Source organism: Pseudopipra pipra, chromosome 12, assembly GCF_036250125.1.
Source record: "Pseudopipra pipra isolate bDixPip1 chromosome 12, bDixPip1.hap1, whole genome shotgun sequence".
Classification (NCBI taxonomy): Eukaryota; Metazoa; Chordata; class Aves; order Passeriformes; family Pipridae; genus Pseudopipra; species Pseudopipra pipra.
In genome coordinates this window covers 2,752,616-2,767,683 of record NC_087560.1, presented here as the reverse complement: position 1 = coordinate 2,767,683, position 15,068 = coordinate 2,752,616, and the positions used below count along the sequence as shown (strand labels likewise).

The 15,068-nt window shown below is 43.0% G+C and overlaps 2 protein-coding genes and 1 long non-coding RNA gene across 11 annotated transcripts in view; 2 read left to right on the top strand and 1 right to left on the bottom strand.

Annotated features, from left to right (window-relative positions):
* CIB2 (calcium and integrin binding family member 2) overlaps positions 1–1,143 on the top strand; it is a 45,980-nt gene extending 44,837 nt beyond the window's left edge. For 7 of the 8 annotated variants that reach the window (XM_064668422.1, XM_064668421.1, XM_064668423.1 and 4 more), the window contains one exon: positions 30–1,143. In XM_064668422.1, coding sequence (XP_064524492.1) covers positions 30–51 — 22 coding nt within the window. In that variant the 3' untranslated portion in view covers positions 52–1,143. The remainder of the gene's footprint in view (positions 1–29) is intronic. The other variant, XR_010433679.1, reaches the window with a different exon arrangement.
* LOC135420700 (uncharacterized) lies at positions 791–14,823 on the bottom strand. Its single transcript, XR_010433680.1, has 4 exons — positions 14,726–14,823; positions 13,213–13,307; positions 5,211–5,369; positions 791–875 (listed from the first exon to the last, which is right to left on the bottom strand). It is a non-coding gene; the product is annotated as an uncharacterized LOC135420700 (long non-coding RNA).
* Positions 14,474–15,068, top strand: part of TBC1D2B (TBC1 domain family member 2B) — a 32,447-nt gene continuing 31,852 nt past the window's right edge. Inside the window, exon 1 of one of the 2 annotated variants that reach the window (XM_064668394.1) lies at positions 14,474–14,890. In XM_064668394.1, coding sequence (XP_064524464.1) covers positions 14,570–14,890 — 321 coding nt within the window. In that variant the 5' untranslated portion in view covers positions 14,474–14,569. The remainder of the gene's footprint in view (positions 14,891–15,068) is intronic. The other variant, XM_064668393.1, reaches the window with a different exon arrangement.

Genomic DNA, 15,068 nt, shown 5'->3' with positions numbered 1-15,068 from the left:
ACCTCTTAATCTTTTTCTTTCTTTTGCAGTACTTTCCACATCAGAATCTGAAGATGTTTCTGAGAGCCAGTGTTATCAGAAATGACTTTGCCAGTCCAGCCTTTCTGAATCTCAGGCACTCCAGGGGTTTCTGTCCTCTAATGAGGGCTTCTCAGAACTCAGCAGAAAGTACTGAAGTAATTCTGGTCCACAAGGAGACAGAAGCATCATGTGTTCTACAGGATACTTGGAACAGTCAAATTTTTATCTTCACTGCTGGCCAAGCACTCTGGCAAAGATGGTTGGTAGTTGGGTTGTGGTTTTTGGTTTTTTTCCCCCCCTTTTTTTAAACAGTCAGAATCAGAATATTATTAAAGGTATTTCCACATAGTTTTTATATTTATGAATATTTAATACTGCTCTTAAAAGTGCAAAAAAAAAAAAGAGAGAGAGAGAGAAGTGTTAGCTTTGGTGTGTTTTCCAAGAGGATTTGAAAGCAAGCACGGGCCTTAACTAATGAGATGCCTCTATCACTGTGTTGGACAGCTGGGGGTCTTGCATGGAAATTCTCTGAGGGGAAAGAACTGCAGCCAAGATCAAGCTCCCAGTGTTGAAGACAACCACAGCCCAGGTTTGCCTCTCAGCCTCTGAAATGGCAGCTGCTGGGTTTGGTGCTTACCTTCAGCTGGTATTTTATGGATCGTGGTGTCCTTATGAAACTTGAAACCCTTGCCTTTTGTACCCGAGATCCCTCCCTCCCCGAGGTCAGTGCTCCAGCCGTGTCCTTACTCCAGTGGGGCTCCTGTATTTTCCTCACCCTGTGGGCTGGTGATGTCAAGTGGATGAATACGATCCCCTGGAACTCATGAAGAAGTTGAAGAAGCACAGAACTCCTCCTAAGGACATGAAAAGACATTTTCTTTCTAAACCAGCTATGCAATCTTTCCCATAAAGTGCATGAATGCAGCTCTATATTTCTCTTCCCCCTCCAGCTGGAAATCAGCTCGATCTTTCTTTTTTTTCCACTTCCAGTATTGTTTGGGTACTGGGGCCTGGAGACAATCATGTGTGTATTAATTACTGTTCTAACAGTCAATAGAAGGGCTCTGTCACCTACATGGCTTCTGTATCAAAGTCATCACCATTAAAACCTTTGAGTCATTCTCTTGTGCTTTGAGGATTTTTGAGGCTGAGCACAAACTAATTTGTTTGCTGGTCGTTGTTCCAATGACTGTGAAGTTAAATCTTTCAAAGGATGAAATGTGGTGTTCTTACTGAAAATGCTGCTAGAGAAATTAACCTTTTTTTTATCATTTCTGTAGGGATGGTGATGCTTATCTACCTCAGAAACTTCTGTATGGTGAGCTTGCAGGGTATTTGCTGTTCATGTTTACACACTGTGCAGAAAGAAGAAGTATTTATCTAGTAGCAGGATTGTACATTAAAAGTGTCAGTGGAAATTCAGGATATTCAAGGTATAAAGGACAGACTTGCCTAAGGTAGCACAGTGAAAATGAAACTTGTATGTTAGTAATAACATTTCTTTTTAAAATATGTTTCGAGTGATCATATTCAGTCATGTTTTTAGCACTTCAATGCTTCCTCCTACCAATTTCTGTTTAGATAAAGGAATCAAAACCTGAATTCCCTTACCCAAGTTAAAATTAACATAAATAAGTCCTGATATTCAGTTCTGATTGAGTAAGAAGATATTCAAGCCTCAGTGTTTTTCATTTTCAGCAGATTAAATTAGATGTTTTGCTTGAATCAAACTGTTTGCATGACATTGGTATGAAGAGGAATTATGTTAAAATTACTTCCTATTTATTGAAATATCAGCCTAATTTTTTTTTAAATTTCTTTCAAGAAACACATTGAATCTTGAAAGCCTTGTGAGGTGTGTTTTTCTGTCATGATTAGGATGTAATTGTAAACTACCAGGTTGCATGATTCTGGATCAGATTATTCAGACCAAAAGGATCTGGTGCTGATGACATAGGTCAGTTCCTTTTGACCTATCAATGCTCTTCTTCTATATCTTAAGATTTCTGTTAGTTAAATTCCTTTTTTCCTGAGAGCTGTGTGTCATTCCATGGTTAGGTCATCCTCCCATCTTAAAGGAAGACCTCAGTTGCCTTGGAATGTGCTCAGTGTTTCCCTGTGTCCTCCCTGACCCAAATGTCACAAAGCACTTGAAGAGACACTTGGGTTTGCAGCCAGATGTGTGACCTTGGAGTCCTCCAGCTGAGCTGAGAAACAGAGGAAAAGAAATGAGGACTATCCCTGCCCACAGTTCAAGCAGAATTCTGGCAGGTGCTGCAGACACACGTGCACAGCTGGCCTAACTCCCTTTGTGTTTTTGACTTTTCTTCATCTCCTGGGCCAAAAACCGGAGCAACATCGTGTGTTCCTGGAGTTTGAGAGAGATACAGACACTAAATCCTTGCAGAGAGAAACAGCACTGCCTGGTGGGGGGTGAGCTGCTGCAGCACCTGGTGGCAAAGGTAAGGGAGAGATTCCTGAAGCAGCTTTGTGTTTGCACTTTCTTAATTGCCTGTAGTTGGAGGTCTTAGGACTGAAACTTTTCTCACAGCAAGTGTTGAGTGAGCAGGAGAGCAGCATGAGGACTTTAAAAACAAATCCAATCCTGTTAGGAGGGAACAAACCAGCTGGTTTTTTGCAATAGCATTATTGGCAGGATCCAGCAGATTCACTAACAAGCCTTGCTTACTCAAAAAGAACTATCAGGGCATTTAGGAATGAAATGAAACAGGGAAAGATTTAAAACACTTTTGGATTTGGTCTATAAGCTAGAGGACATACATTTCGTAGTGCAGAAAAAGGGTCTTAAATATGAACAGACATTTCTATATTTGCCTTCAAAAATGGGCAAAGAGAAAGGAAACCCATTACCTAATAAGTGTGTGTGTGTGTGTGTGTGTGTGATCTCATTTATATACACTCAGAGCATCTTGGGGACCAAAAGGAGCTTGTGGGAGTGACTAAAACAGTGTTGAAAAGTAAGTAACAACCGAGTTATTTTAGCTGATCATTATTTTAAGGAAATACTGCAGGCCAGGATTTGTAACAGCCTGCAGGTCAAAATCTGATCTGCATTACTTCCATATTAATCTCCAGTAACTCTGCTGACTTCAGTGGAATTAACTCATGTCTGTAATTGGATCTGTGTTGGGGAAAGTAGCTGGGTTTTTGCTGAGGTTCTTTGTGGCCTCTCATGCCCTTTTAATGGAACCTTAAAGTGCTGAATGCTCTTTTCTTAGCCAGTAACCACAAGCTCCTCTTTGTCAACAGGCTCAGCGTTGGAATCTCTTGCAATCTCTTGCAGGGGAAGAGGAACAGCCTCCTTTCCTTTTTTCCCCCAGGGCTAATTTTTATCTCCTTGTACATGTTAGAGGCACTTATGATGAAACCTCACAAGGTGGCACCACAACTTCATTTAACTGTTTAAATTTCCCTGCAATACAGGATATGGTATAGAATCTATGATGCCACAAACAAAAATATGAAAGCTGTGGTTAATTACTGATTTTAAGACTGCACATAATGACACAGGAAGTTTTGTGTGTCTCAACAGCACATTAATAGAAAAGTGTTTTATTCAAGTCCCTGAAAATCGAAATGTACATCAGAAAAATTTAAGAGGGATTTTCTTGTTGAAAGTATAAAAACTCATATTCTAGACACCTGAAAAGATTAAGATCATATCCTGAAACAGCAGAATATAAAGTAAGATAGAGACAGAGTTTTTATTGTGGAATGAGAAATATTCCCGCTCAAGATCCACAGTAAATCAGTTTGGGCTGAAATAATAGCAGGAATAAAAAGAGTTTATAATGTTATTGCCCAGTACACCTCGGCTGGGACAGACAATGGACTGAAATTTGATGAGGAAGACATTAAGGGTAATAAAATTATAATTGCTCATGTCCTTATTAAGATGTTTGTCCGAAACAGAAGTACAGGACACAGTGCACAGATGTTCTCTTTTTCTGTCTGCATCATTTTTGCAGCTTTGGGTGTGACTATCAAATTCTGTGGTGGGGAAAAGGCAGAGACTGCTCTTGGCAGAATTAAAAGAGCCTCAGCATTACAGATGAAAGTGCCTTTATTTCCCTGGAGGTTCTGCCATTCCTGTCTGTAACAGGCATTGCCCAATCTGAACTCCCAGTGATGCTCCTTTTGCTTCCACTGTCCCTCCTTTGCAGGAGCAGTGACCAGCCAGGTGTGGCAGCCCCGGGAGCTTTGCTCTTGCACTGGAGGCTCCTCCTTCCCTCTGGTCTTTCCCAGTTAAGATCTGCTCAGATCCAAGTGTTCTTACAGGTAAATCCTTGACTCCTGTGTACCCATTTTGCACACACAGGACTCCTGTGCTGTTGGGGGTGTGCTCTCCAGCCCTGCAGTAACACACCATCCTCTGTCCCCTCCTCTCCACATGCAGATTGAGGCCATATGTGCCTGAAAATGTAGGACAGAGTGTTTTAACCCTGCTAAAGAGGCTTGTGGGCACCGGTCCAGCCTCCCCCCTTTTTTACTGTAACTTTTCTCCAGTGAAATCAGTGGATGTGGCAGCCTGCCAGGAGCAAGGCAGCTCATTGCTGAGGGCTTAGTCACAGCCTGGGCAATTCAGCACAGACCAAGCTTCCTCTGTGCTCTGCACCCTGGCAGGCTCTGGGAATCGGTGGCTGATGGCTCAAGGGGTGAGAACTGAAGACTCTTCAGGCTCTGTGAGAGATGGAAAACAGATTTACACCAACCAGGATTTTTACTGTCTCGTTCTTCACGAGACTCTGTGTGAAATGGAAGAAAATATCCCAACTTCATATGACAGATAAGTGGAGGGGAATTACAAACTGGTAATTAACCTCTGGGACATCCCTGGAGCCTGTTCTGGTCCCTCATGTACAGCTCTGAGCCAGCAGGTACAAGGTGCCTCTGTTTACTTGATGGTTTTCAGCTGAGTCTGAGAAAGTATTTCCCTGTCCAGAAGTCAGATCCAGCTTTTTCCCAGTCCTTCCATCCCCAGTGGGTCTGAGCTGCTCCTCACACACCAGCACTGAGAGTGAATCCATGCTGAGCACTGGGAATCTTTTTTAGCAATCTGTACTAAGGGTTGCTTCAGTGGCACTTAGAAATAAATGGCTATCCACCAGATTTTTGCCCCCTGTTAAAAGGAAATGATCTCCTACTTAGACATCTGTTCATGGACTCACAGCATATGCTGAGTTGGAAGGGACCACAAGGATCAGCGAGTCCAACTCCTGGCCCTGCACAGGACACTCCAAGAATCCCACCCTGTGCCTGAGAGCCTTGTCTGAAAGCTTCTTGAACTCTACCAGGCTTGGTCCTGTGGCCACTTTGTCCATAATGACCTGGAGAGGAAAAAGAATAGTGATATTTTAACCAAAATGGTATTTCAGGTTTTCAGAAAATGATCATGCTGCCTTTTTTTTTTTTTAACTTCTTTTTTTAATTTTTTTTCTTTGTGCATTTATAAGATATAAATTTCTGTGTAAAAACCCCTGTAGATTCAGAGAGAATTCCCTCTAGGAGGAGTTTGACACTGAAAGACTGTTTTTTCTCTGCCTAAACAAAAGAGTTAATTGGTGTGTATATTCACAGAAATAAATTAAAGCCCAAGAAATTCAGGCAGGCTTTTCATGTGCTTAAAATTTTTTATCTCTTTTATGGCAATTTTAGTGGCTACTGTTCTTCTAATGATACAACCAAATATGATAAGGAAATATAGATAAAATTCCCTACTGTAACTTCACACATCCTCATACTCACAGTAGCATTAGAATTTACAGTTTTACAAGTTTCTCTTACTACATATCTTTAAATTTTGGCTTGCAGATATTCCTGGTGGAATGACTTAATCCCTTGTGACTAATTCTCAGTGTTTTTTCCATTTCCAGTTTTCTCCTCTAACTGGAAAAGCAGAGGGAATACTTGGTGTCCAGAGAAATTTGTGTGCTTTGAGGTCTTTTCATTCCAAGAAATCCACTTTTTTAAGCAGTGGGTTATTAATGCATTAAGCTCAGCCTGATTTGCTTAGAGGAGGGTTGGTTTTTTTTTCTCACTCTGATAATTCCTTAGTACCCAGATATCCTTGGGGGCCTGATCTCCACAACTCCTACTCCCTTCAGTAGCAGGATTCAGATCAGGTCCCTAAATAATACTTGGCTTTATTCAAACATGGAATGCATAAACAAGAAATCAAAACCTGCAGATAATAAATTATTCTATTTCTGAAGAAATGCTACTAAGCAAACAGATTGACACAAGTATTTTTACTGTCTCATTCCTCACGAGACTCCATGTAAAATGGAAGAAAATATTCAAACCTCACATGACAGATAAAAGAAGGGGGATTACAAACTGGTAATTACCTCTGGTATGTCTCTCTGATTTTGAAGAGTTTATTAAAACATGAGTAGTTAACCTGAGACTACTGAAAAATGCAAAAAAAAAAATCTTCCTTAGCCCTTTCAGCTGTGCCTGTTTGGAAGTTCCTGCTTTACTGGTGTAAACAAAGAACACTTGAGGTCTCATAAAGCACACAGGCATCACAGATATCACTTTATTGTTATTTCCTGTAAAGCTGTGCCTGAGCTCAGCTCTTCCCTCTCATTTGCTCCCTTGCAGTGAGGACATTGTGTACACAGGGAGGCTTCGGGCTCACCAGCACTGCCCCTGCCCTGCCACGGTGAGTCAGCATTGGGAAAACAAATCCTGGTAAAGCCACAAGGAAGTGTTCTAAACAGTATCTTCATATTTAAACCAAACTCCTCCTGGGAAGAAACTTGAGAGTTGTTTGAAGATATCAGTGTGTGCTTTGGAGGGTCGCTCTTATTTTCAGCAGAGAGCTGGTAGAACACTCAGTGCTCCTGCAGCTCAGCTTCAGAATAACAGTGCAGGGAAAGTTAAGCCCATTATCTGAGGAGAGCCTAGAAAAAAACCCTGCCTTCATAAAATGAAACTGAGAGGGTTGGGAATCCCCTGATGGAACTCAGGAAGCTTCATTCTGAGTTTTGAAGCCTACAAAACCTCCTGGCTTCCCCTATTCTATTTACCATAAGATATAAGCAGGTGGAATTATTTAGTTGATGGCTGATCTAATAATCTACAAATGTGATTCTATGTAGCCTTTAATCCTAAATTATCTTCTTTTTATCTTTCACAAAAAAAGGGGAAAATGGAGGGTAAACCAAAGGAAAGAGTCAAGGTCACTTCCCTGGTCATCTCCTGATTTATTCTGCCCCAAGCAGGACCTTCAGTCACCTCTGTGGCTGCTGAGGCAGCCAATTTCTAAACTCTGCTTTACCTTAGAAATGTATTATAGGGCCAGGAGGAAAAGACAATTGTGGCAATAATTTTAAATCAAGATTCATAGGTGATTTCTTTTTTGTGAATGGGATTTGCTTTCCATCTAATATCATCCTTTTTTTAATGTTTCTACTGTAGTAGTGTTGCTGGCTGCCTGGGTTTTCTTTTCTTTTTTTCTTTTTTTCTTTTTTTTTTTTTTAATTCATTAAATAATTTACATCTCTTTTTAAAATTATTTTTGATAGCTCACAATAGAAGTTTTGGGGTTTGTGGGTGGCAGCTTTGATTTATGATTGTGATGCATGGCAGGGATTTATGATTTGACTGGTTTGCATCTTTAATCCGTGAGCATAATGAGCTGCTAAAAAGAGTTTGTTTAAACCAGAAAAAAAATGTATTCAAACGTTAGTACCACTGAGAATGGAATTTTGGCCTGATGCTTCTTTGAGTGCACGTGGTCAGTGAAAGCAGATGAACAGAATGGAAATAGCTGGATGTGCTTCTGGAATATTGTCCCTGCTTTGGGACTGGAGGGTGGAAATTCCCCTTCATTGTATTTCTGTCTTCAATCCAGTTGAAATCCAAAAAATGCAGAGCACTATTAGATTTTTTTTTTAGGAGAGCTTTTCCAAAGTTCACAAGAAGGTATGAGGTATTTTGGTCAAAATTTTGGATAGATTCTTACAGAGGATGAGCCCAAACTGCTGCGTCACCAACGGGTGAGTGCAGGGAGTTTTATTATAAAAGGCTGTATTTTGTCCATTACTGAAGAAGGAACAATGTGTAGTTTGTATCCAGAGTCTTCCAAAAAGCACAGGAGGGTCTGGACTCTGAGAAAGAGTCTTTTCTTGGTTAATGAAGTTATTCCACTATAAATACTGGCATTTTGTCTGCTGTAAGATTAGTGTAATTAAGTGCAATTAATGTAATTAAGTTTGTCCCAAAACTGGTCTTTTAGGGGAGATATTTCTTCTTTTACTTAAATTTGTTTAGTCAGCTGTAACTGCAAATGTGTGACAATACCTTGAGGATGTCTGAACAGAGGAATAACAACCAGGAAATCCTACCTTGGTGTAACCACAGTTACTGCCTCATGTCCTGCCCCTTTCCTCCTTCCTCCAGGAAATTTATCACTTATTTCTTCAGGAATTGTGTCTCCTTTGGGACTGAAGAGCCTGGGTCAACACTTAGTGCCCTGGCAGTAATTAAGCCATTACTCCTTACTTATTCTCAGTTCTTTCACCAACCTTCTCCCAGGTTCTCCTCTTCTCCTTCTCTTCTGTCAGCCCTCTCTCCTTTCTGCTGCCTTTCCAGAGTGCTGTGCAGGACTTATTCCTTTTTCAAGCAGAGGAGACAGAAATTTGAAGAGACAGAGCTGAAGTTCTTTGTTTTAATAAACCTGATGTCGCCATATACTCCCCAGACCCTGCCACTTCTCGTGAGAGATGAATTCCAGATGAAAACTCCCCAGGGATCCTTTGGGAAAGCTGCTGCTGTGTGCAGATGTTGCATGCAGGAAATAACTGGGTTATGTCAGTGCACAGCAGTCCTGTGACTGGGAAGCTGTCTGGGAAACCCTCGAGATTAATTCAGTGAAGCCTTCAGAAGATTCCAAACAAAAGTGTCTTTTTCTAGGATATGGATCTCTTTTCCTAGGATATGGATCTCTTTTCCTAGACTTTTACAGAATTTCCTTTGATACTGGTGCAACAGGGTCAGAACAAGTGTTTCTCACTGCCAGGTAAGCCAGTGGTTTGATGTAATTGCAAATTTGGCATATATAGTTCTAGCAAAATTGGATACGATGGGATAATTTTCCCCTCACATTTTCTTAGATAATACTTGATAACATTCGATATCTGCCTCAGCTGGAAAGGTCTTGGGGTTAGTTTGGCTCTAGATTTGAATGTTATGACTTACTCTTGAATCTGTATTTCCTCAGTTTTCCTTGTGCTTCCTGTCTTTATACAAAGCCAAAGCCAGAAGTTCCAAAACAGAAACCCACAGGAAAAGCAGCTCTGCTAATGTTTGTCTTGAGCAGAAACAAATAGCAAGAGAGATTTCCTGCAAAATAATTTTCTTGTGACAAATGTAGCCTGGATTCTAGACCAAATAGTCTGGTTAAATCTGCCTATTTTTAGGTCAGATTGTATCAGCTACTGATTTTTATTTAAAACAAAGGTAAGTGTTTTTCAGTTAACCATCTGTAGTTTTTTCAATCCCATTCAGCTTTGACAAATACATTTAGCCTTTACTACAATATTTGATTTATTTCTTGCAAAGGGGTGAATGGACCTGTGATAAAGATAAAAATTCAAGAAGTAAAATTATTTGGAGAAAGCTTATTTGCAAAGAGCTGGTGTGAATGATGTAACTTTTAATTAGTATGTTAAGCACTTCACAGAAGTTTTGGGTTTTCACGGCAAAAGGAAACTCCCTGTCCAAAGCATTTAGACTGGAATTCATCCCACTGAAGTTCAAACCCTGAAATTGTTTGCTCTCCCTCAATATCTGCTGCTTCCCCATTGATAACAGATGGAAGCTGGAGCAAATATATTTATCACTTGCAACATGCCTTCCATGTGTGGATCACACTGAACTTGCCACTGCAGATTTAAGCCTCAGTTAAATATCTAAAGATTAGGGAGATAAATGTGAGCTTTCTGGACATTCCAAGTGAAGATAAAAGGGTAAGAAACGAGAAAAGCACATCTGGACCAGGATTCCAGCAGTGGGCACTGGTGGCACTGGGGCTGTGTGTAAACTGGAGCTGTGAGCTAATACAGACTCATCCACTGAGCTCTGGGCTTGGAACTGCTGCAATTCCTGGGAAAGACAACTGGAATGAGGCAGTGAAGGTTTCCCAGTATACCCATGACTGCAGTTATCCCACAGCAGCATTGAACCTTGGCCATGGGCTGTTCTGTCTTTGGAGAGGTTTCTGCTGGGATTTCAGGGGAGGGAGGGAAGTGACCCACAGCTGCTGAACACGGACAGGAGGAAGTTCAGGAGCTACTGAAGAAATGTAGTTTTGTGGTTGCAGGTGAAAAGGTGTCAGCCAGGACACAGTGGAGCCAGAGATGAGTAAGAAAGTCAGGAAAGGGGCCACAGTGTGACTGACAGGTGAGAAAACTGGCTGGGCCTCTGAAATGTGCTGAAAGGAAGAACAACTTAAACACTAATGGACTGTGTAACTGCTGTTTAGCAGTTGTAATCTGGTGTAAATCTAGGTTATCATAGAACCCTTACTGGGCACTTCTGTAAGTCCCCATTATATTCAAATATTCACATATTATTTGATTCTCCACTGGAAATCAAGTATTACATGGAAGTATATCCATATATATAATAATATAAATAAAGAAGTCCATATCCCTGGGAGTAAGTTCCACTGTAAGCAGCTAAAACAATTATGTTTTATTAATTGTGTCATTATATGTGTTTATATCTGTTACCCATTAATCTTTGAATCTCCACAACAGTACTGTAAATTCTTCTGTTTTCCCTCTTCAGCATTCCTGTCAGGCACTGCAGCAGTTCCCCAGCCAGCCTGGGTCCACAGGAATGCTGACAGGCCAACGATTATGTGCATATGGATTGCTCAGCTCCTTGCCACAGTTAAGTAGTTCCTGCTTTTCTATTCATAAGGGGTCCAGTTGGACTCCCTCTCCTCTACAAGGCTCCCAACTTGCCTGGATATCTTCACAAGTCAGATCACAGATGTCCAAGTAGAAATCAATGCTGCCATTCACTGAATTGTATAATTGTTGCCTTTTCACAGTGAAGAGTTCTTGATAAGATGCAGTGCAACAACAACAAAAAAGTAAAATCAGTGCATTTAATGTTGTCATATTCTGAACTGGGCTTAGATGAGACAGTTAAATGAAGTTAAATAAGATCTTTCCTACTGAATCAGAAACTGCAACTAAGCTTCCCTGCTTATTCACTGCATCTTTTTTTTCATTTCGAGAGGGGAACAAAAATGGGGAATGTGCTGGAGGAAAGGAGCACCATCTAGTGTTTAAACAATAATGCTGGAGAAGGAAACATTGCCATCAGTTAAAGCACAGACCGTGGAATTCTTTGGCTGATTGTTTGCATATAGGAAAACAAAATATTCTGGAAATGTAACAATATGCTGTTCTTCCTGGGCATTGTGGTGCCTGCAGGATGACAATTCAGACTGCATCAGGAACAGCAATTTGGAAAAATATTCTGCCTGTTTGTGTTGGTGAAAGGAAAAGCTGAGGAAAGTTTTTTTGTTCCCCACCTCCAAATAATTTAAATACTAGCAGGCCAAACCCACTCAGCCTTTGCAATAATGTGCAATACAGGAGGTGAGTGCTGTACACAGCCCTTGGCAGTGACAGTCAGGGGTAACACACTGCAGGAACCTGCAAAATGTTTATCAAAATGCAGCAAAAGCAGCAGTTAAACCAACATCCCAGCAGGCAGGTCTGGACTGACAGTGGGGGGGAGAGGATCTGGGGGGGAGTGTTGTCTGTAGTTCCTTTGTTCTGGGAGGCAAAACCCGACATGTTCTGTGCAAGCTCTGAACTCTGGGGTTCATCTCTTAACTGAATCCCTGCTTCTGAAAAGTTATCAGACAAGAGACAAAGTCATTTTTGCTTTCTGTTTTGTGAAAGGAAGCAGTGTATGCTCTCAGCCACTCTAATTTTGGAGCGTGATCTCACTTTCCCAAAAGCTCAGTACAGATGTGCTGCTTGTAATTTATTGGTGTTTCCTGTGCTTCTGTAAACATGACAGCATGAGCCTGGCACACACACCAGCTGGGCTCTCTCTGCCTCCATAGTAATGAGAGACTCTCTTTTTTTCTTGCATATTTACCTGTTTTTTCCAGAATAAAACGTGATCTTATTCGAGAACTGTGAATGCTTACATTCATTATAAGATAAAGCCATTACAATTATAGAGAGTTAGACCAGTCTCTCATTTTTGAGAGTAAATATATTTCTATTTTCATGTGTAGTAGATGGCCTTGTCAGCCAAAAGTGCTACTACTAAAATAGTAGTTAATTTTTGGGAGAGAAGAACACATCAGAATAAAAGGGAATTTCAAGTATTTTCATGTCTGACAAGCTCTGTAGTCCTTTTGGGAGTAGAACCACTGTTTGTGTATGTGTAACAGTGACTTGCCTGTTGCACTGTGCTTAGAAGTTATGTGCACCCCAAAAGCTTCAGTGGCCCTTGCCTCTGGGCAGGGGGGAAATCCTGTCTTGTGATATTGTTATTTTTATTTGTGTTCTAGACATTTCTTAGCAACAGAATGTCATCTGTGTCACCTGTGCATCCAGGACAGGAAAACATGAAAGGAAGAGGCAGGTAAAGGAAAAAGTATTGTTTTCATTTATATTCACCACAACAACTTAGACATAAGTTGCTGTTATTTACCAGTCCCCATCTGGATTTGTTTGTGAAAATAAAGGGCCTACATGAAATAAGGAACTTATTTCCCAAGAAGGGGAACTTTCTGTTTACATGAATCATTTGTGAAATTAGGGGGTTCTCCTGCCGTGTGTTGTAAGGAAGCTGAACAGAAAATTGCAAAAGAGAAGTAGTGCCCTCAAAGTTTTGAGGATTTTGGATCCTCTGGTTCTGGGATTTTCTGCAGGATGTAATCATTGACAGCCAGCAGGAGTCAGGGGTGCTCTCCAGGCCAGGCTTCACCCAACTGATGAGATCAGGGGTGAGTGCTGGGGCACTTCAACTTGTCTAAATGACTGAGATAAGGGACCAGCTGCTTCTAAAGAGAATCAGTGTTTTCTCTGTGTACCTTGCCAAGAAAGATGCCACCAGAAGAGCAAGAATACTCTGTATTTGGGGAAGAAGATGCTGAGAAGTATATATGGAAAAACCATTACTGACCTGTTATTAAAGCAGGATCAGCCCTTCTTACTGTCTGCATTTACTAAGAAGTCCTCACCTTTTGACAGCAGAATCACAGAATCTGATATTCTAGCCTGAAAAAAGGGAAAAAAGTTAGTCTTAGTTTGCAATGTTTAATCTTTTAGTGGATCCAACTTCATGTCATGTGAGCTGACTGGGGAGATAACCTCCACACCTCAGTTGCTGTAAGGAATCACTCCTGTTTCTCTGCCAACACTGGTTATCTCCTCCCTCGGCACTTCCCTTACCAGTAGGTGATACCTGGAGGGGAGGACTCCAGGAATTCTGCAGTCCCTTATGGCAACCTCCAGGTAGAACCCATGGACAATCACATTGAATATTCAGGTGGTTTATATCCTTTACATCCTTTAGCAAGGAATGAAAATGTTGTCTGGCTGATGAGATGGTTCCTGAGAAATGAATCAAGGCATTTAGAAATGAGGACAGAGTAAGAAGCTCTGGGGAATTTAGGATTTCTGGGTAACTTGAACTTCCAAACTGTCAGGATTCAGTCAGATGAACCTATTTCATAAATAGCATTAACCTAATAAAAACACCATTGCAGACATCAGCTCCAGCCATCGTAACAACTATTTTGACAGCAACCCTTTTGTGCTGTATTTAAGGGTGAGAGTGAAAAGCTGAATGTCATTAAACAGGGAACAGTCTCCTCCCAGTTTTGGATGAATGTGCCACATCTGACCATTTTCTGTATTTGTACCCAGAGCATGTTTGAAGGAAATAGGCACACACTGCGTTCCAAACATAAGGAAAAATGATGTGAAGTTACCACTGGCAGTTTGGTGTCTTCACAGTGAAGTTTTCTATTGCAGAAGTTCTCTATCACTAGAACCAGAAGTTCCCTGGAGGGAACACTTATGTAAAAACACAGTCTGGTCCGTGGTCATTCACGAGTCTAAACCCCATAAGCTGCAGCTTTTCACCCACTGATGCCGCCTGCATTTTCCGTACTTTTCCCCCACTCCTTCGGCTGCTGTCAGGCAGGGATAGGGCTCGGGATGGGAGACGGCACGAGACTGCAGGAGAAGGGCGTTAATCTGACCCTGGGCTGAGGAAGCATTTGGAGGATCGTTTTTGGGCGGTCTCAGCAGTGTAACAGCGCACGGTCCGTGTGGAGCGCGGGGAGGCAGCGCCTTCCCCCGCCAGCAGAGCGGCTGCCGGGCAGGGCCGGGCCGGGGCCGGGTCCCCCCGCTCGGGGCCGGGTCCGGGGCGGGTCCGAGCGGGTCCGGGGCGGGGCGGCCCCGGGGCGGGACCGCACTACAAGTCCCGAGAGGCCGCGGGCCGGGCCGGCCCCGCTCCCTGCGCGGCCGCGGCGATGCCGGCGGGCTCCGAGGGCGAGGACGGCCCGGCCGGGGAGCAGCCCGGCCCCGGCGGCCCCAAGCTCTGCGGGTACCTGCAGAAGCTGTCGGGGAAGGGGCCCCTGCGCGGCTTCCGCACCCGCTGGTTCGTGTTCGACCCGCGCCGCTGTTACCTCTACTACTTCAAGGGGCCGCAGGAGCCGCTGCCGCTCGGGCACATCGACATCGCCTCCGCCTCGTTCAGCTACCACCAGCCCGAGGCGGGCGCGGCCGCGCCGGGGGACGAGCCCCCCGCCTTCGAGGTGCACGGGCCCGGCGGGGCCGTCGCCGTGCTCAAGGTAGGCCCGGGACTCATCCTCGACCCGGCCCGGTGCGTCCCTGTCCCCGGTCCTGCCCCATCCCAGTCCCCGTCCCCGCCCGGTCCCCCTCCCGGCCCGGCCCGTGGGGTTTTGCCGCAGCCGCCCCGCGCTCTGCCCCGCCGTGCCCCGGCGCGTTGGCACAGGCAGGGAGGTGCCG